This window comes from Bicyclus anynana, chromosome 25 (assembly GCF_947172395.1).
Source record: "Bicyclus anynana chromosome 25, ilBicAnyn1.1, whole genome shotgun sequence".
NCBI lineage: Eukaryota > Metazoa > Arthropoda > Insecta > Lepidoptera > Nymphalidae > Bicyclus > Bicyclus anynana.
Genome location: NC_069107.1, coordinates 6,712,624 through 6,733,284, shown reverse-complemented (window position 1 = coordinate 6,733,284; position 20,661 = coordinate 6,712,624). Strand labels below are relative to the sequence as shown.

General features: G+C 41.6%; 3 protein-coding genes across 9 annotated transcripts in view; 1 reads left to right on the top strand and 2 right to left on the bottom strand.

Moving 5' to 3' along the window:
- The window catches only part of LOC112058339 (plasma membrane calcium-transporting ATPase 3), a 254,080-nt gene extending 249,388 nt beyond the window's left edge, over window positions 1-4,692 (top strand). For all 7 annotated transcript variants that reach the window (XM_052889311.1, XM_052889313.1, XM_052889316.1 and 4 more), the window contains one exon: window positions 2,675-4,692. In XM_052889311.1, the coding sequence (XP_052745271.1) occupies window positions 2,675-2,878 (204 nt within the window). In that variant the 3' untranslated portion in view covers window positions 2,879-4,692. The remainder of the gene's footprint in view (window positions 1-2,674) is intronic.
- Window positions 4,693-6,299: 1,607 nt separating this feature from the next.
- LOC128199484 (uncharacterized) lies at window positions 6,300-7,687 on the bottom strand. The gene is made up of 2 exons (XM_052889321.1): window positions 7,395-7,687; window positions 6,300-7,032 (listed from the first exon to the last, which is right to left on the bottom strand). Exons 1-2 carry the CDS (start codon window positions 7,659-7,661, stop codon window positions 6,892-6,894), a joined length of 408 nt encoding a protein of 135 aa, XP_052745281.1. The 5' UTR covers window positions 7,662-7,687; the 3' UTR covers window positions 6,300-6,891.
- Window positions 7,688-13,963: 6,276 nt separating this feature from the next.
- Window positions 13,964-19,600, bottom strand: LOC128199496 (uncharacterized). The gene is made up of 3 exons (XM_052889427.1): window positions 19,480-19,600; window positions 17,943-18,246; window positions 13,964-14,696 (listed from the first exon to the last, which is right to left on the bottom strand). Exons 1-3 carry the CDS (start codon window positions 19,598-19,600, stop codon window positions 14,477-14,479), a joined length of 645 nt encoding a protein of 214 aa, XP_052745387.1. The 3' UTR covers window positions 13,964-14,476.
- Between the last annotated feature and the right edge of the window lie 1,061 nt (window positions 19,601-20,661).

Below are 20,661 nucleotides of genomic sequence, written 5' to 3'. Positions count from 1 at the left end.
AACCATTTCCCATAACATCCGGTGATTTTAAAATTCTTTCACCGCCCGCATTTTTAGCACTTAAATAATAAGGTTGCCTTTCCATCAAGGATGTGCAAGTAAAATAGTAAGCCCTGAGAAGGGTTTCTTTTGAAAATTTTCACCCCTGCTAAGCTTTTGGAGTCAGTTCAAGAAAACTGATTTAAGGTTAGAAAATCATTGGTTAAACAACTTCAAGCAATTTCTTGTAAATATTTTATTTATTAGAAATTTTAGTAACTTTTTTATGTATATAGTAGTAGTTAAAATACAATTCTCTCTTTAAATTACTAGTACCTACCTACGAGTACCGATGGAAAAGCAATCTACAAATGTACGAACTCCAAATTATATATATATCTGTTCGTGGTGTTGTAGGTGGTAATGTCTGGATCTACAGAACCAATTAAAACAAAACCACTAGAAAGCCACGTTATTTGTAAGTGTCATAGACTCTCCCCGATATTTAATCCCCGTAATCTCACAGGAACGGGATATACGCGGGTGAAACCGCGGGGCGTCGGCTAGTTTTAAGCATAAAATACCATTTAAAGTCGGATTGTCACATTTCTTGCAATTAAAGTTAAACAGTTAATAGTCATTCTACTTTCGAAAGACGATATTTGTAACAATGTCCAAGTTATCAAATCTTCGATGTCACACAAAATCATTGACACACGATACATGCACGATACATATTGTTAAAATTGACATAAACATTAGTTATAGATTTAGTTTTGTCAATGTGTAATTAAAAAATAAATAGAAATGTCATAGATGATTAGATAGCGTGTCAAATATTGTGTGTCAAAAACGACGTGAGCCAGACTTTTCCAAATTTGTTACATTCAGATTGTATGACGTCAGATTGCAATTTGTGACGTCAAATTTGACAGTTCTGGTAACTGTCAACGGTGACGTCTGAAAATGCAATGCGCGCAATACAATCTCAATGTCATCGCTATATTGTTAGTATGAGATTGAAAATATTGCGAGCGTCGATGGTTTTCGAATGTCGGTAAATGGGTATATACTGTTAGAGGAAAATATACATTATGTCACTGTTTTTAAGGCTCATTCCATTGGAATTTAACTCTTCCTTTAAGGGAACATGGAAAACTTTCAAAATCCTTCATGTTGTTTATATAAAGATATCCTGTACCGCTATTCTGGCCTCAAAAGAAAGCTTAGAGTCAATCAGCGTAATCTCTGCATAATCGAATCAGAAATGAGATCCAGAGAAGTCACATTACCAAAGTCATGACATAGCTCAACGAATCGCAATACTGAAGCTGCAATGGGCGGGGCAAATAGTTTGAAGAGACGATGGATTTTTCTCAACATTCGATGGACAAGACCCAGGGTAATGGAATGGCGACCCTGCATCGGGTGCAGTGTTGAACGATCACACACTAGGTGGACCGACGACATTAAAGGGCAGGATTTACAGGGAGCCGCTGGATGCTGACGACTCGAGACTGGTGTTTGGAACTCTAGAAGCTAGAAGTGGACTTCCATCAGCACGAAAAAAATTGAAAATCAATGATGAGTCTATAGAGAAAGTGTATAGAGTTCCCTGTGTTAGAAGCAGATATAGAAAAATTCGATAACTTAAACTTGCTGCCGTATGCGTTAGAGAAAGGGAAGTCAGACAATAACGCGTTACGCTACCAAGCGGTTTACTCTCCTGTAAGTTATCACTTCAAAAGATCGTTACAGAATAGCGCTACGCACGCATCTCTGACGTCACACGTTGTATCGCCCGGACGAAGTCTATGTGTTTGGTATTTTAAAAACCGTTTTTTCTTAGCATGAAGTTTCGATGTTTTCCTTGGGAGGAAGAAAACAGGTACTAAAACTGGGTTTATAGCAAAAATAATTGTCAAAATTTTCGATGTTTTCCTTGGGCGAACGAGTATAGGTATTAGAACTGGGTTTAGTCAATCTATTCTGGGAATTCCGTTTGGTTTGGATGGAGTGACAAGTTGACAGACGAGACAGAAGACGACAGAGAAGACAGATGTGCTGATGTGTAAAGTTAATCGTCCGCAGTGATCCGCTTTTTCAGTTTATACACATAAATGCGCTTGGTCTCGCTACTACATCTCGAGTCAAACGGACTTACTGCAATACATTGACAGTCCTCCCTTTCAATATTGCAGACATAATAAAATCCGATGGAATGAAAATGTAGTAGAGATATTAAATGTAGGGTAAGGTTGTGTACAAAGGCATAAATCGCACCTCGTCAATACTGTATTATCGTCTACGACGTAAGAACCTACCTTCACCTTACCCATCAGTTTAATGAAAGAAAAGTGTTTTCTCAAACTTAAGATGTTTAAAAATGCGTTGCCAAAAATTTTTTTACGACGACAGTTTTTGGCAACACCCACTCGCAACATTTTTAACATACTAAATTTGAGGTACAACACTTTTCAGCCAATAAACAGATTGGTCTACAAACCTTACCCTACTTTGTTGACAATAATGTGACATTAAAAAAAAACATGGGGGGTAATTGCGCAACTTGATCGGACCCGATCAGATCCGATGAGGTCGCGCAATGAGACACGAACCGCTCGGAAGCCATCGTCGCCGCCGGCGCGCGTGCGGCGCGCGTGCGGCGAGTGCATGTGCGGTGCTGTGCGCGCAGATCCGCGTGGTGAACGCGTTCCGGCAGGGGCTGGACTCGCGCGGCTCGCTGGCGGACGCGGCGCTGGCGGAGGCGCTGCGCAAGCAGACGGCGCTGTCCAAGCGCTACTCGCACTCGTCCAGCGACGAGCCGCGCGACGCGCTCGCCGTCGACCTCGACGTCGAGCGCCTCTCCAGCCACAGCCACACCGAGACCGCCGTGTAACGCCGCCCGTCGCCGCACCACCACTTATTGTTAACTAGTGTGTTTAATTATTCGATTGTTTTGAAAATATTTTTATTATTATACGCGCGCGCGTCGTACGGCGGCCGCGCGCGTCTGTTGAACAAATAAAAAAAAATATTGTCTAATTATTAATTTTAGATATATAAGCGCGAGGACGAGCGAATGGGCGTGTGTTTTTTGAAATAAATAAATAAAAAAAAAATGTTCGCGTAGCGTCGTGTCGTCTCTTACACGGAATGGAATGTTTTGTATTGCTTTCGCGCGCGCGCGCGGGCGGGGGCGCTCGTCTTTTGTATAAAGGTTTCATTTGTAGCGCCATCGACGCGCCGCGGCCCGCGCCCGCCGCAGACTCAATTATTATTGAAGAGTATTAGTTAAGGTGTTTGTTATAAATTTCAATAACTTTTTTTTTGTTTTTACGACCTTTCCCCTAAGTGTAAGTATACATTTAAGTCATATCTCGAGCGTAGACGCGTCGGCGAGTGCCCGCACAAGGACCGCTACCGCGTATTGTGCGTAGACGCGTCGGCGAGTGCCCGCACAAGGACCGCGACCGCGTATTGTGCGTAGACTCGTCGCCGAGTGCCCGCACAAGGACCGCTACTGCGTATTGTGCGTAGATGCGTCGGCGAGTGCCCGCACAAGTACCTCGACCGCGTATTGTGCGTAGACTCGTTGCCGAGTGCCCGCACAAGGACCGCGACCGCGTATTGTGTGTACACTCGTCGCCGAGTGCCCGCACAAGGACCGCGACCGCGTATTGTGTGTACACTCGTCGCCGAGTGCCCGCACAAGGACCGCGACCGCGTATTGTGTGTACACTCGTCGCCGAGTGCCCGCACATAAACCGCGACCGCACACTGTGCGTAGACTCGTCGGCGAGTGCCTGCACAATGACCGCGACCGCGTATTGTGCGTAGACGCGTCGGCGAGTGCCCGCACAAGGACCGCGACGGCTGTCTTGTGCGGGGACCGGAGTAGTCCACTTTAAACATCTTCAAAATGTTTAAATAGAAAATAAACATTAAATTGTATAGCTGAAGGTATTTATTTGTAATGCTAGTCTCTTATGAAACAAAATACTAATTATTCAATTATTATAATGTACTTATTGATTATTGATAAATACTTCAAGTTTATTAAACGAAATATAGTCTACGGTGTAACGAATTGATTTTGGCATTCTCTCTCTACGGGCAATAGAGGCGCCGCCGGCACAGAAATAGGCGACGTAGGATCGCAATTCGCAGCAGTGGCATTTTCGACTTATAAAGTAAGCATGTACTTAATGGACCTAGTGAAGAGTGGTCGGGCCGGCCCGGGCCGCGGCCGGTGTCCCCGCCGGACACCGCCGGGTCACCGCCGGGCCGGTGCCGGGTCGGCGCGACGGCGCGTCGGGTAGGCATGAGCTATTCCTCGATAGCGTAGAGCGCTACACTAAACTATTACAATCTTGTAAGTAATCAAGTATTAGCTTCGAATCAATAAAAGCCTTTTTAAAAAAAACTTAGTTAAAAAAAAATATGAAAAACTATTGAAAGTTCACATGTTTAAATGATAATATTAGTTACGGTTTCAGTGAATAGTGATGGCATGTTATCGTTTTGTGTATAATGTTGCTGTTTTGTTATATTCGTTACGTACCACGAGTTCCCGAAGAAAGACATAAATTAGGAGTCTTGAGCCAGTTGTTTGACTTGACGTGACGTCTGCCACTAACCATTTTAGGTGATAAGTCCCATTGTTGTATTTTTCGTCTCACAATAAATGAAAATCTATTTTATTGTTTTTAATGCTGTCGTTTCATTTACCTGACCCTCTGAAGGTGAAATCGGTTCCTCACCGCAATGAATTAGGTACTACAACGAAGAATTATAAGTCTCAGAGGTGTAACTAGTTGATGAGCTGATAAAATGGTATAAAGGAGACCGACCGTTTGTGTCACTAGGTACTTAGTTTTCTATCGTATTTTTAATTTTACAGTTATTATGTATCTCTGTACCATTCAAATAATTGATTACTACATAGTTTTCTATCGTATTTTCAATTTTACAGTTATTTAACTTGGTTTTAACAATGAAATTACATAGTTCTCTTCACTTTACGTAAAGTTATATTAGTATTTTTTTTAAATAAGCAAGCGCTTAGCAGCAATCATGCCTGATGGTAAGCGATGATACAGCCTATGGTGGACGCTTGCCTAGAAGATGCCTATTCACTTTTGACTTGAATATACCCATGTTGTAGGTGGTGGGGAAAACTGAAGCTGGGAGAGCATTCCACATCTTTGCAGTGCGTATAAGGAAAGAGGAACTAAACCGCTTAGTATAGTAATGGTAAAGTGGTACATTAGTATAGTAGTGGTGAAAATACGAGGAAAAACGATGTAGTGACTCGTATTATTTGAATAGTACACCGAGATACATAATAAGTCCGCTGATCTACATAGATAGATAGATATACATTATTGCACTCAAACGTTGTACCTATAGTGTGTTTTTTCTCTAAAGAGACAAAAATGACGTTTCATGTGTTGCCTGATTTTTATATGCAGTAAATAGAGACGTCACAAAATCGATATTAAGGAATTAAATGATTGCTGAGTATCGATTTGTCAGTTAAGGACCAAAAAATTTATTATTATTGATGAAAATATCTAATTAATTCACGATTTTATCAATGTATTCAATAAATTGTATTTTTAATTCGATTACAATGAAAAGTATTTCTTGCAAACTATTAATTATTGGATAGTATAAAGTAATTTATAAGCTGTAAAAAACGTATAAGAATTATTAAAGGTATGTTCATCATCATCGTCATATCAGCCGATGGACGTCCAGTGCAGCACATAGGCCTTTTGTAGGGACTTTCAAACATCACGATCCTTAGCCGCCTGCATATAATAGCTAATAACTGCGACTCGCTTGATGTCGTCAGTCCACCTAGTGGTGGGTCGACCAACACTGCATTTTCTAGATCAGGGTCGCCTCGATGGTCGATCCAGCACCTTGGGACCGTAACAACCATTGGCTCTTCGAACTATGAGCTCCACCCTTTGCCACTTCAGCTTTGCGACACGTTAAGCTATGTCGGTAACTTTGGTTATTGATATCATAATTACACATTCTGTACATTTATTTTATTTCTTATGTATCATTGTATTGTTTTTATCGATTTTAATCGAATCAGAATCGTTAGGACAACCTTATTCTTTTTAAGCTGGTCACATTATTTTTATGTTTGACGTTTCTAAATGTCATTTCAGTCTCTGCTTTAAAAAAATAGACTTTAACAGAAGATAGCAAAATATAGTCCAGTCCAAAATTCGAATCCAGTACCTCACATGATCACAAAGGCTGAACAAAAGAGAGAGGGTACAGTATAAAAAAGTCAAGTGTCTAAATATTAAAGAATTTATTTACAATTAATCAGAATTACAATATAAGTCAATATATAAAGTATAGTTCTACTTGCGGAAGACGGAATTCCTATCAACCTAGTACGTAAAAGTTTACAGTAATAACGCATGCCGCGATATCCCAGTGGATATACTTCTGCCTCCGATTCCGGAGGGTGTGGGTTCGAATCCGGTCCGGGGCATGCACCTCCAACTTTGTGTGCATTTTATGAAATTAAATATCGTGAGGAAACCTGCATACCAGAGTGTATGCAGGTTTCTTCACGATGTTTTCCTTCACCGTGAGACACGTGATATTTAATTTCTTAAAATGCACACAACTGAAAAGTTGGAGGTGCACGCCCCGGACCGGAATCGAACCCACACCCTCCGGAATCGGAAGCAGAGGGGTTACTGGCCGTGATAGCCCAGATAATTTATCCACAACATATGCTATCATGTGAATAAAGTACGCTAACACAAGACGCGGATGGATTGGAGTCGCGTGCAGGGTTATGCCCGCCGCGCTTTAACGTACCGCTGATACCTAAAATTTTGTATCGCGCAGTTTGACGCACGATGTTCCGAAACGTCATAAAGTTGGCATCGTACTACATATAAAGGCAATTCGTCTTCCGAAAATAGAAAATAAGTAACACTTAACTCTACTGCAAGGCGATGAGACCGGGCGGCGGCTCTGGGGGCATGAAACCGGCCAGCGGAAGGGTTGGGTCTGGAATGTGAAACACTAATTATACCGCTGGTAGTCTTTCATCATCATCATCATCATCATTAAGAGCGCGCAGCACGTCGGTACGATATGGATAAGATTCGAAGCGCGAACGAGACGCCGAATTATGACTTTCACGTGAGTGAAAAGCACGGAGCGATTGACGCGCGACGCAAATTTTATGACGTGAGCGCCAAAACCATTTTTACCTAATTGCAAGTAAATTAAACAACATAACGAAATACAAAATGGCCATGTTCAAGATATATACCTAATTTTCCAACCAAAAACCCAGGACCTCGTATCCGAAACCACAAGGACTAACCATTGGGCCAATGGGATGTAAATAAAAAAAAAATACCAACCTGGCTAGCAACATCACTCTGATACGCCATAGCCATCTGTTCGTACATCTCATAGTTCGCCGCCTCATAACTCTCCACATACTTGTCTTCACACTCAGTTTCAGCATCTATTCCCTTATCATAAAGACCAATATCGCTTGTAGCCACCTCTATTCTCTTGCTGTAATCATGACTGGCTGGTACTTTACTATAATCACTGTGATTGGCTGACAGCTTATTGTAATCGATTTGATTGGTTGAAATTTTGGATTCTTTCACCGCCCGCATTTTTAGCACTTAAATAATAAGGTTGCCTTTCCATCAAGGATGTGCAAGTAAAATAGTAAACCCTGAGAAGGGTTTCTTTTGAAAATTTTCACCCCTGCTAAGCTTTTAGAGTCAGTTCAAGAAAAAAATAAAATCATTGGTTTAACAACTTCAAGCAATTTCTTGTAAATATTTTATTTATTAGAAATTTTAGTAACTTTTTTATGTATATAGTAGTAGTTTAAATGCAATTCTCTCTTTAAATTACTAGTACCTACATACGAGTACTGATGGAAAAGCAATCTACAAATGTACGAACTCCAAATTATATAGATATCATAAAGAGGTACAGTTTGTGGGGTTGTAGGTGGTAATGTCTGGATCTACTGAACCGATTAAAACAAAACCACTAGAAAGCCACGTTATTTGTGAGTATCATAGACTCTCCCCGATATTTAATCCCGTATTCTCACAGGAACGGGATATACGCGGGTGAAACCGCGGGGCGTCTGCTAGTTTTAAGCATAAAATACCAGTTAAAGTCGGATTGTCACATTTCTTGCAATTAAAGTTAAACAGTTAATAGTCTTTCAACTTTCGAAAGACGATATTTGTAACAATGTCCAAGTTATCAAAACTTCGATGTCACACAAAATCATTGACACACGATACATGCACGATACATATTGTTAAAATTGACATAAACATTAGTTATAGATTTAGTTTTGTCAATGTGTAATTAAAAAATAAATAGAAATGTCATAGATGATTAGATAGCGTGTCAAATATTGTGTGTCAAAAACGACGTGAGCCAGACTTTTCCAAATTTGTTACATTCAGATTGTATGACGTCAGATTGCAATTTGTGACGTCAAATTTGACAGTTCTGGTAACTGTCAACGGTGACGTCTGAAAATGCAATGCGCGCAATACAATCTCAATGTCATCGCTATATTGTTAGTATGAGATTGAAAATATTGCGAGCGTCGATGGTTTTCGAATGTCGGTAAATGGGTATATACTGTTAGAGGAAAATATACATTATGTCACTGTTTTTAAGGCTCATTCCATTGGAATTTAACTCTTCCTTTAAGGGAACATGGAAAACTTTCAAAATCCTTCATGTTGTTTATATAAAGATATCCTGTACCGCTATTCTGGCCTCAAAACAAAAGTCAATCAGCGAAATCTCTGCATAATCGAATCAGAAATGAGATCCGGAAAAGAACCAAAGTCATGACATAGCTCAACGAATCGTAAAACTGAAGCAGCAATGGGTGGGGCAAAAAGGGTGAAGAGACGATGGATTTTCCTCAACATCCGATGGACAGGACCCCAAGGTGCTGGAATGGCGACCCCGCACCTGAAATGCAGTGTTAAACGATCACACACTAGGTGGACCGACGACATCAAAGAGCAGGAGTTACAGGGAGACGCTGGATGCTGACGACTCGAGACTGGTGTTTGGAAATCTAGAAGCTAGAAGTGGACGTCCATCAGCACGATAATGAAAATCAATGATGAGTCTGATAGAGAAAGGGACTCTATATTGTGTTAGAAGCAGATATAGAAAAATTCGATAACTTAAAGTTGCTGCCGTTTGCCTGAGAGAAAGGGAAGTCAGACAGTAACGCGTTACGCTACCAAGCTGTTTACCCTCCTGTAAGTTATCACTTCAAAGGATCGTTACAGAATAGCGCTACTGATATATACAAAAATTATAGGTTATACGCGATGTAACTATCTGGGGCCTACTTTTTCACCCGTGCGGTGCAAGGTCTGTGGTATTTAGGGACAAAGGGGATTAAGATACAATTAAGACAATAAAATATTTGATGACGCGCATTCGCACGCATCTCTGACGTCACACGTTGTATCGCTCGGGCGAAGTCTCGCTTTTATGTGTTTGGTATTTTAAAATATCGTTATTTCTTAGCATGAAGTTTTCGATGTTTTCCTTGGGAGGAAGAAAACAGGTACTAGAACTGGGTTTATAGCAAAAATAATTGTCAAAATTTTCGATGTTTTCCTTGGGCGACAGAGTATAGATATAGAACTGGGTTTAGTCAATCTATTCCGGGAATTCCGTTTGGTTTGGATGGAGTGACAAGTTGACAGACGAGACAGAAGACGACAGAGAAGACAGATGTGCTGATGTGTAAAGCTAATCGTCCGCAGTGATCCGCTTTTTCAGTTTATACACATAAATGCGCTTGGTCTCGCTACTACATCTCGAGTCAAACGGACTTACATTGACAGTCCTCCCTTTCAATATTGCAGACATAATAAAATCCGATGGAATGAAAATGTAGAGATGTTAAATGTAGGGTAAGGTTGTGTACAAAGACATAAATCGCACCTCGTCAATACTATTGTCTATGACGTAAGAACCTACCTTCACCTTACCCATCAGTTCAATGAAAGAAAAGTGTTTTCTCAAACTTAAAATGTTTAAAAATGCGTTGCAAAAATTTTTTATTAACAAGAAGAGTTTTTGGCAACCCACTCGCAACATTTTTAACGTACTAAATATGAACAACACTTCAGCCAATAAACAGATTGGTCTACAAACCTTACCCTACTTTGTTGACAATAATGTGACATTAAAAAAAAACATGGGGGGTAATTGCGTAACTTGATCGGATCTGATCAGATCCGATGAGGTTGCGCGATGAGACGAACCGCTCGGAAGCCATCGTCGCCGCCGGCGCGCGTGCGGCGAGTGCATGTGCGGTGCTGTGCGCGCAGATCCGCGTGGTGAACGCGTTCCGGCAGGGGCTGGACTCGCGCGGCTCGCTGGCGGACGCGGCGCTGGCGGAGGCGCTGCGCAAGCAGACGGCGCTGTCCAAGCGCTACTCGCACTCGTCCAGCGACGAGCCGCGCGACGCGCTCGCCGTCGACCTCGACGTCGAGCGCCTCTCCAGCCACAGCCACACCGAGACCGCCGTGTAACGCCGCCCGTCGCCGCACCACCACTTATTGTTAACTAGTGTGTTTAATTATTCGATTGTTTTGAAAATATTTTTATTATTATACGCGCGCGCGTCGTACGGCGGCCGCGCGCGTCTGTTGAACAAATAAAAAAAAATATTGTCTAATTATTAATTTTAGATATATAAGCGCGAGGACGAGCGAATGGGCGTGTGTTTTTTGAAATAAATAAATAAAAAAAAAATGTTCGCGTAGCGTCGTGTCGTCTCTTACACGGAATGGAATGTTTTGTATTGCTTTCGCGCGCGCGCGCGGGCGGGGGCGCTCGTCTTTTGTATAAAGGTTTCATTTGTAGCGCCATCGACGCGCCGCGGCCCGCGCCCGCCGCAGACTCAATTATTATTGAAGAGTATTAGTTAAGGTGTTTGTTATAAATTTCAATAACTTTTTTTTTGTTTTTACGACCTTTCCCCTAAGTGTAAGTATACATTTAAGTCATATCTCGAGCGTAGACGCGTCGGCGAGTGCCCGCACAAGGACCGCTACCGCGTATTGTGCGTAGACGCGTCGGCGAGTGCCCGCACAAGGACCGCGACCGCATATTGTGCGTAGACTCGTCGCCGAGTGCCCGCACAAGGACCGCTACCGCGTATTGTGCGTAGACGCGTCGGCGAGTGCCCGCACAAGGACCGCGACCGCGTATTGTGTGTACACTCGTCGCCGAGTGCCCGCACAAGGACCGCGACCGCATTTTGTGCGTAAACTCGTCGCCGAGTGCCCGCACAAAAACCGCGACCGCGCACTGTGCGTAGACTCGTCGGTGAGTGCCTGCACAATGACCGCGAACGCGTTTTGTGCGTAGACGCGTGGGCGAGTACCCGTACAAAAACCGCGACCGCGTATTGTGCGTAGACGCGTCGGCGAGTGCCCGCACAAGGACCGCAACGGCTGTCTTGTGCGGGGACCGGAGTAGTCCACTTTAAACATCTTCAAAATGTTTAAATAGAAAATAAACATTAAATTGTATAGCTGAAGGTATTTATTTGTAATGCTAGTCTCTTATGAAACAAAATACTAATTATTCAATTATTATAATGTACTTATTGATTATTGATAAATACTTCAAGTTTATTAAACGAAATATAGTCTACGGTGTAACGAATTGATTTTGGCATTCTCTCTCTACGGGCAATAGAGGCGCCGCCGGCACAGAAATAGGCGACGTAGGATCGCAATTCGCAGCAGTGGCATTTTCGACTTATAAAGTAAGCATGTACTTAATGGACCTAGTGAAGAGTGGTCGGGCCGGCCCGGGCCGCGGCCGGTGTCCCCGCCGGACACCGCCGGGTCACCGCCGGGCCGGTGCCGGGTCGGCGCGACGGCGCGTCGGGTAGGCATGAGCTATTCCTCGATAGCGTAGAGCGCTACACTAAACTATTACAATCTTGTAAGTAATCAAGTATTAGCTTCGAATCAATAAAAGCCTTTTTAAAAAAAACTTAGTTAAAAAAAAATATGAAAAACTATTGAAAGTTCACATGTTTAAATGATAATATTAGTTACGGTTTCAGTGAATAGTGATGGCATGTTATCGTTTTGTGTATAATGTTGCTGTTTTGTTATATTCGTTACGTACCACGAGTTCCCGAAGAAAGACATAAATTAGGAGTCTTGAGCCAGTTGTTTGACTTGACGTGACGTCTGCCACTAACCATTTTAGGTGATAAGTCCCATTGTTGTATTTTTCGTCTCACAATAAATGAAAATCTATTTTATTGTTTTTAATGCTGTCGTTTCATTTACCTGACCCTCTGAAGGTGAAATCGGTTCCTCACCGCAATGAATTAGGTACTACAACGAAGAATTATAAGTCTCAGAGGTGTAACTAGTTGATGAGCTGATAAAATGGTATAAAGGAGACCGACCGTTTGTGTCACTAGGTACTTAGTTTTCTATCGTATTTTTAATTTTACAGTTATTATGTATCTCTGTACCATTCAAATAATTGATTACTACATAGTTTTCTATCGTATTTTCAATTTTACAGTTATTTAACTTGGTTTTAACAATGAAATTACATAGTTCTCTTCACTTTACGTAAAGTTATATTAGTATTTTTTTTAAATAAGCAAGCGCTTAGCAGCAATCATGCCTGATGGTAAGCGATGATACAGCCTATGGTGGACGCTTGCCTAGAAGATGCCTATTCACTTTTGACTTGAATATACCCATGTTGTAGGTGGTGGGGAAAACTGAAGCTGGGAGAGCATTCCACATCTTTGCAGTGCGTATAAGGAAAGAGGAACTAAACCGCTTAGTATAGTAATGGTAAAGTGGTACATTAGTATAGTAGTGGTGAAAATACGAGGAAAAACGATGTAGTGACTCGTATTATTTGAATAGTACACCGAGATACATAATAAGTCCGCTGATCTACATAGATAGATAGATATACATTATTGCACTCAAACGTTGTACCTATAGTGTGTTTTTTCTCTAAAGAGACAAAAATGACGTTTCATGTGTTGCCTGATTTTTATATGCAGTAAATAGAGACGTCACAAAATCGATATTAAGGAATTAAATGATTGCTGAGTATCGATTTGTCAGTTAAGGACCAAAAAATTTATTATTATTGATGAAAATATCTAATTAATTCACGATTTTATCAATGTATTCAATAAATTGTATTTTTAATTCGATTACAATGAAAAGTATTTCTTGCAAACTATTAATTATTGGATAGTATAAAGTAATTTATAAGCTGTAAAAAACGTATAAGAATTATTAAAGGTATGTTCATCATCATCGTCATATCAGCCGATGGACGTCCAGTGCAGCACATAGGCCTTTTGTAGGGACTTTCAAACATCACGATCCTTAGCCGCCTGCATATAATAGCTAATAACTGCGACTCGCTTGATGTCGTCAGTCCACCTAGTGGTGGGTCGACCAACACTGCATTTTCTAGATCAGGGTCGCCTCGATGGTCGATCCAGCACCTTGGGACCGTAACAACCATTGGCTCTTCGAACTATGAGCTCCACCCTTTGCCACTTCAGCTTTGCGACACGTTAAGCTATGTCGGTAACTTTGGTTATTGATATCATAATTACACATTCTGTACATTTATTTTATTTCTTATGTATCATTGTATTGTTTTTATCGATTTTAATCGAATCAGAATCGTTAGGACAACCTTATTCTTTTTAAGCTGGTCACATTATTTTTATGTTTGACGTTTCTAAATGTCATTTCAGTCTCTGCTTTAAAAAAATAGACTTTAACAGAAGATAGCAAAATATAGTCCAGTCCAAAATTCGAATCCAGTACCTCACATGATCACAAAGGCTGAACAAAAGAGAGAGGGTACAGTATAAAAAAGTCAAGTGTCTAAATATTAAAGAATTTATTTACAATTAATCAGAATTACAATATAAGTCAATATATAAAGTATAGTTCTACTTGCGGAAGACGGAATTCCTATCAACCTAGTACGTAAAAGTTTACAGTAATAACGCATGCCGCGATATCCCAGTGGATATACTTCTGCCTCCGATTCCGGAGGGTGTGGGTTCGAATCCGGTCCGGGGCATGCACCTCCAACTTTGTGTGCATTTTATGAAATTAAATATCGTGAGGAAACCTGCATACCAGAGTGTATGCAGGTTTCTTCACGATGTTTTCCTTCACCGTGAGACACGTGATATTTAATTTCTTAAAATGCACACAACTGAAAAGTTGGAGGTGCACGCCCCGGACCGGAATCGAACCCACACCCTCCGGAATCGGAAGCAGAGGGGTTACTGGCCGTGATAGCCCAGATAATTTATCCACAACATATGCTATCATGTGAATAAAGTACGCTAACACAAGACGCGGATGGATTGGAGTCGCGTGCAGGGTTATGCCCGCCGCGCTCTAACGTACCGCTGATACCTAAAATTTTGTATCGCGCAGTTTGACGCACGATGTTCCGAAACGTCATAAAGTTGGCATCGTACTACATATAAAGGCAATTCGTCTTCCGAAAATAGAAAATAAGTAACACTTAACTCTACTGCAAGGCGATGAGACCGGGCGGCGGCTCTGGTGGCATGAAACCGGCCAGCGGAAGGGTTGGGTCTGGAATGTGAAACACTAATTATACCGCTGGTAGTCTTTCATCATCATCATCATCATCATTAAGAGCGCGCAGCACGTCGGTACGATATGGATAAGATTCGAAGCGCGAACGAGACGCCGAATTATGACTTTCACGTGAGTGAAAAGCACGGAGCGATTGACGCGCGACGCAAATTTTATGACGTGAGCGCCAAAACCATTTTTACCTAATTGCAAGTAAATTAAACAACATAACGAAATACAAAATGGCCATGTTCAAGATATATACCTAATTTTCCAACCAAAAACCCAGGACCTCGTATCCGAAACCACAAGGACTAACCATTGGGCCAATGGGATGTAAATAAAAAAAAAATACCAACCTGGCTAGCAACATCACTCTGATACGCCATAGCCATCTGTTCGTACATCTCATAGTTCGCCGCCTCATAACTCTCCACATACTTGTCTTCACACTCAGTTTCAGCATCTATTCCCTTATCATAAAGACCAATATCGCTTGTAGCCACCTCTATTCTCTTGCTGTAATCATGACTGGCTGGTACTTTACTATAATCACTGTGATTGGCTGACAGCTTATTGTAATCGATTTGATTGGTTGAAATTTTGGATTCTTTCACCGCCCGCATTTTTAGCACTTAAATAATAAGGTTGCCTTTCCATCAAGGATGTGCAAGTAAAATAGTAAGCCCTGAGAAGGGTTTCTTTTGAAAATTTTCACCCCTGCTAAGCTTTTAGAGTCAGTTCAAGAAAAAAATAAAATCATTGGTTTAACAACTTCAAGCAATTTCTTGTAAATATTTTATTTATTAGAAATTTTAGTAACTTTTTTATGTATATAGTAGTAGTTTAAATGCAATTCTCTCTTTAAATTACTAGTACCTACATACGAGTACTGATGGAAAAGCAATCTACAAATGTACGAACTCCAAATTATATAGATATCATAAAGAGGTACAGTTTGTGGGGTTGTAGGTGGTAATGTCTGGATCTACTGAACCGATTAAAACAAAACCACTAGAAAGCCACGTTATTTGTGAGTGTCATAGACTCTCCCCGATATTTAATCCCGTATTCTCACAGGAACGGGATATACGCGGGTGAAACCGCGGGGCGTCTGCTAGTTTTAAGCATAAAATACCAGTTAAAGTCGGATTGTCACATTTCTTGCAATTAAAGTTAAACAGTTAATAGTCTTTCAACTTTCGAAAGACGATATTTGTAACAATGTCCAAGTTATCAAAACTTCGATGTCACACAAAATCATTGACACACGATACATGCACGATACATATTGTTAAAATTGACATAAACATTAGTTATAGATTTAGTTTTGTCAATGTGTAATTAAAAAATAAATAGAAATGTCATAGATGATTAGATAGCGTGTCAAATATTGTGTGTCAAAAACGACGTGAGCCAGACTTTTCCAAATTTGTGACATTCAGATTGTATGACGTCAGATTGCAATTTGTGACGTCAAATTTGACAGTTCTGGTAACTGTCAACGGTGACGTCTGAAAATGCAATGCGCGCAATACAATCTCAATGTCATCGCTATACAGTTAGTATGAGATTGAAAATATTGCGAGCGTCGATGGTTTTCGAATGTCGGTAAATGGGTATATACTATTAGAAGAAAATAGACATTATGTCACTGTTTTTAAGGCTCATTCCATTGGAATTTAACTCTTCCTTTAAGGGAATATGGAAAACTTTCAAAATCCTTCATGTTGTTTATATAAAGATATCCTGTACCGCTATTCTGGCCTCAAAACAAAGCTTAGAGTCAATCAGCGTAATCTCTGCATAATCGAATCAGAAATGAGATCCAGAGAAGTCACATTACCAAAGTCATGACATAGCTCAACGAATCGCAATACTGAAGCTGCAATGGGCGGGGCAAATAGTTTGAAGAGACGATGGATTTTTCTCAACATTCGATAGACAGGACCCCAAGGTGCTGGAATTGCGACCCCGCACCTGAAATGCAATGTTGAACGATCACACACTACCAGACCGATGACATCAAAGGGCAGGAGTTACAGGGAGCCGCTGGATGCTGACAACTCGAGACGCTAGAAGTGGACGTCCATCAGCACGATAATGAAAATCAATGTCTATAGAGAAAGGGTATAGAGTTCCCTGTGTTAGAAGCAGATATAGAAAAATTCGATAACTTAAAGTTGATGCCGTATGCCTGAGAGAAAGGGAAGTCAGACAGTAGCGCGTTACGCTACCAGCGGTTTACCCTCCTGTAAGTTATCACTTCAAAGGATCGTTACAGAATAGCGCTACTGATATATACAAATACTATAGATTATACGTGATGTAACTATATGGGGCCTTCTTTTTCACCCGTGCGGTGCAAGGTCTGTGGTATTTAGGGACAATGGAGATTAAGATACAATTAAGACAATAAAATATTTGATGACGCGCATTCGCACGCATCTCTGACGTCACACGTTGTATCGCTCGGACGAAGTCTATGTGTTTGGTATTTTAAAAACCGTTTTTTCTTAGCATGAAGTTTCGATGTTTTCCTTGGGAGGAAGAGAACAGATACTAAAACTGGGTTTATAGCAAAAATAATTGTCAAAATTTTCGATGTTTTCCTTGGGCGACAGAGTATAGATATAGAACTGGGTTTAGTCAATCTATTCCGGGAATTCCGTGTGGTTTGGATGAAGTGACAAGTTGACAGATGTGCTGATGTGTAAAACTAATTGTCCGCAGTGATCCGCTTTTTCAGTTTATACACATAAATGCGCTTGGTCTCGCTACTACATCTCGAGTCAAACAGATTTACCGCAATATATTGACAGTCCTCCCTTTCAATATTGCAGACTAACTAAAATCCGATGGAATGAAAATGTTGTAGAGATGTTAAATGTAGGGTAAGGTATGTGTACAAAGGCATAAATCGCACCTCGTCAATACATTGTCTATGACGTAAGAACCTACTACTCATCTGTTTAATGAAAGAAAAGTGTTTTCTCAAACTTAAAATGTTTAAAAATGCGTTGCAAAAAATTTTTATTAACAAGAAGAGTTTTTGGCAACCCACTCGCAACATTTTTAACGTACTAAATTTGAACAACACTTTTCAGCCAATAAACAGATTGGTCTACAAACCTTACCCTACTTTGTTGACAATAATGTGACATTAAAAAAAACATGAGGGGTAATTGCGCAACTTGATCGGACCCGATCAGATCCGATGAGGTCGCGCAATGAGACACGAACCGCTCGGAAGCCATCGTCGCCGCCGGCGCGCGTGCGGCGCGCGAGCGGCGAGTGCATGTGCGGTGCTGTGCGCGCAGATCCGCGTGGTGAACGCGTTCCGGCAGGGGCTGGACTCGCGCGGCTCGCTGGCGGACGCGGCGCTGGCGGAGGCGCTGCGCAAGCAGACGGCGCTGTCCAAGCGCTACTCGCACTCGTCCAGCGACGAGCCGCGCGACGCGCTCGCCGTCGACCTCGACGTCGAGCGCCTCTCCAGCCACAGCCACACCGAGACCGCCGTGTAACGCCGCCCGTCGCCGCACCACCACTTATTGTTAACAAGTGTGTTTAATTATTCGATTGTTTTGAAAATATTTTTATTATTATACGCGCGCGCGTCGTACGGCGGCCGCGCGCGTCTGTTGAACAAATAAAAAAAAATATTGTCTAATTATTAATTTTAGATATATAAGCGCGAGGACGAGCGAATGGGCGTGTGTTTTTTGAAATAAATAAATAAAAAAAAAATGTTCGCGTAGCGTCGTGTCGTCTCTTACACGGAATGGAATGTTTTGTATTGCTTTCGCGCGCGCGCGCGGGCGGGGGCGCTCGTCTTTTGTATAAAGGTTTCATTTGTAGCGCCATCGACGCGCCGCGGCCCGCGCCCGCCGCAGACTCAATTATTATTGAAGAGTATTAGTTAAGGTGTTTGTTATAAATTTCAATAACTTTTTTTTTGTTTTTACGACCTTTCCCCTAAGTGTAAGTATACATTTAAGTCATATCTCGAGCGTAGACGCGTCGGCGAGTGCCCGCACAAGGACCGCTACCGCGTATTGTGCGTAGACGCGTCGGCGAGTGCCCGCACAAGGACCGCGACCGCGTGTTGTGCGTAGACTCGTCGCCGAGTGCCCGCACAAGGACCGCTACTGCGTATTGTGCGTAGATGCGTCGGCGAGTGCACGCACAAGTACCTCGACCGCGTATTGTGCGTAGACTCGTTGCCGAGTGCCCGCACAAGGACCGCGACCGCGTATTGTGTGTACACTCGTCGCCGAGTGCCCGCACAAGGACCGCGACCGCGTATTGTGTGTACACTCGTCGCCGAGTGCCCGCACAAAAACCGCGACCGCGCACTGAGCGTAGACTCGTCGGCGAGTGCCTGCACAATAACCGCGACCGCGTATTGTGCGTAGACGCGTCGGCGAGTGCCCGCACAAGGACCGCGACGGCTGTCTTGTGCGGGGACCGGAGTAGTCCACTTTAAACATCTTCAAAATGTTTAAATAGAAAATAAACATTAAATTGTATAGCTGAAGGTATTTATTTGTAATGCTAGTCTCTTATGAAACAAAATACTAATTATTCAATTATTATAATGTACTTATTGATTATTGATAAATACTTCAAGTTTATTAAACGAAATATAGTCTACGGTGTAACGAATTGATTTTGGCATTCTCTCTCTACGGGCAATAGAGGCGCCGCCGGCACAGAAATAGGCGACGTAGGATCGCAATTCGCAGCAGTGGCATTTTCGACTTATAAAGTAAGCATGTACTTAATGGACCTAGTGAAGAGTGGTCGGGCCGGCCCGGGCCGCGGCCGGTGTCCCCGCCGGACACCGCCGGGTCACCGCCGGGCCGGTGCCGGGTCGGCGCGACGGCGCGTCGGGTAGGCATGAGCTATTCCTCGATAGCGTAGAGCGCTACACTAAACTATTACAATCTTGTAAGTAATCAAGTATTAGCTTCGAATCAATAAAAGCCTTTTTAAAAAAAACTTAGTTAAAAAAAAATATGAAAAACTATTGAAAGTTCACATGTTTAAATGATAATATTAGTTACGGTTTCAGTGAATAGTGATGGCATGTTATCGTTTTGTGTATAATGTTGCTGTTTTGTTATATTCGTTACGTACCACGAGTTCCCGAAGAAAGACATAAATTAGGAGTCTTGAGCCAGTTGTTTGACTTGACGTGACGTCTGCCACTAACCATTTTAGGTGATAAGTCCCATTGTTGTATTTTTCGTCTCACAATAAATGAAAATCTATTTTATTGTTTTTAATGCTGTCGTTTCATTTACCTGACCCACTGAAGGCGACATCGGTTCTTCACCGCAATAAATTAGGTACTGTAACGAAGCTAATTCGGGGAATTATAAGTCCCAGAGGTGTAACTAGTTGATGAGCTGATAAAATGGCATAAAGGAGACTGACCGTTTGGGTCACTAGGTACATAGTTTTCTATCATATTTTTAATTTTACAATGGGGATGATGACTAGGTTTGAATATATTGATTTTTTTGATACATTCGGGTAAATAAGGTCAATGTAAACTAATTTATACATAAAAAGCAAAGATTGACTGGATATTTGCAAGGATTATAAAATTTCAAAATCAATTAAAAATCTTTTATCGTAATTAGACGAAAATTCATACAGTTTTAGCTTTCTTACATTAAATGTGACATTTTTTAATATATGAACTATAAACATAAACGCAGAAATAACAAAGATATTAGTAATTTTGTTTAAACGCCTATACAAATCTAACGATCAGCGAGCCAACGACGTCACTAACTCGTGCCATTTTGTATGGAGCGTTTTTCAGGGATCCGCGGCAGCGCCGCAAATCTGACCCTTTAAATCCCTGTAGCTCCGAAAGTAATGATCGCAGATACCCTGTCACTTTTACAAAATTGCTTTACTATTAGCGTACTCTTAATTTATATGCAATTTA

What these genes read in the sequence shown, in the direction of transcription:
- LOC128199496 (XM_052889427.1), bottom strand. Translation starts at nt 19,600, where the DNA reads ATGCCTACCCGACGCGCCGTCGCGCCGACCCGGCACCGGCCCGGCGGT. An exon ending in CTCTTCACTAGGTCCATTAA is followed by an intron (nt 18,247 to 19,479) that starts GTACATGCTTAC and finishes GTTAACAATAAG; the next exon opens with TGGTGGTGCGGCGACGGGCG. An exon ending in GCGACGATGGCTTCCGAGCG is followed by an intron (nt 14,697 to 17,942) that starts GTTCGTGTCTCA and finishes TTCACATTCCAG; the next exon opens with ACCCAACCCTTCCGCTGGCC.
- LOC128199484 (XM_052889321.1), bottom strand. Translation starts at nt 7,661, where the DNA reads ATGCGGGCGGTGAAAGAATCCAAAATTTCAACCAATCAAATCGATTAC. An exon ending in AGAGTGATGTTGCTAGCCAG is followed by an intron (nt 7,033 to 7,394) that starts GTTGGTATTTTT and finishes TTCACATTCCAG; the next exon opens with ACCCAACCCTTCCGCTGGCC.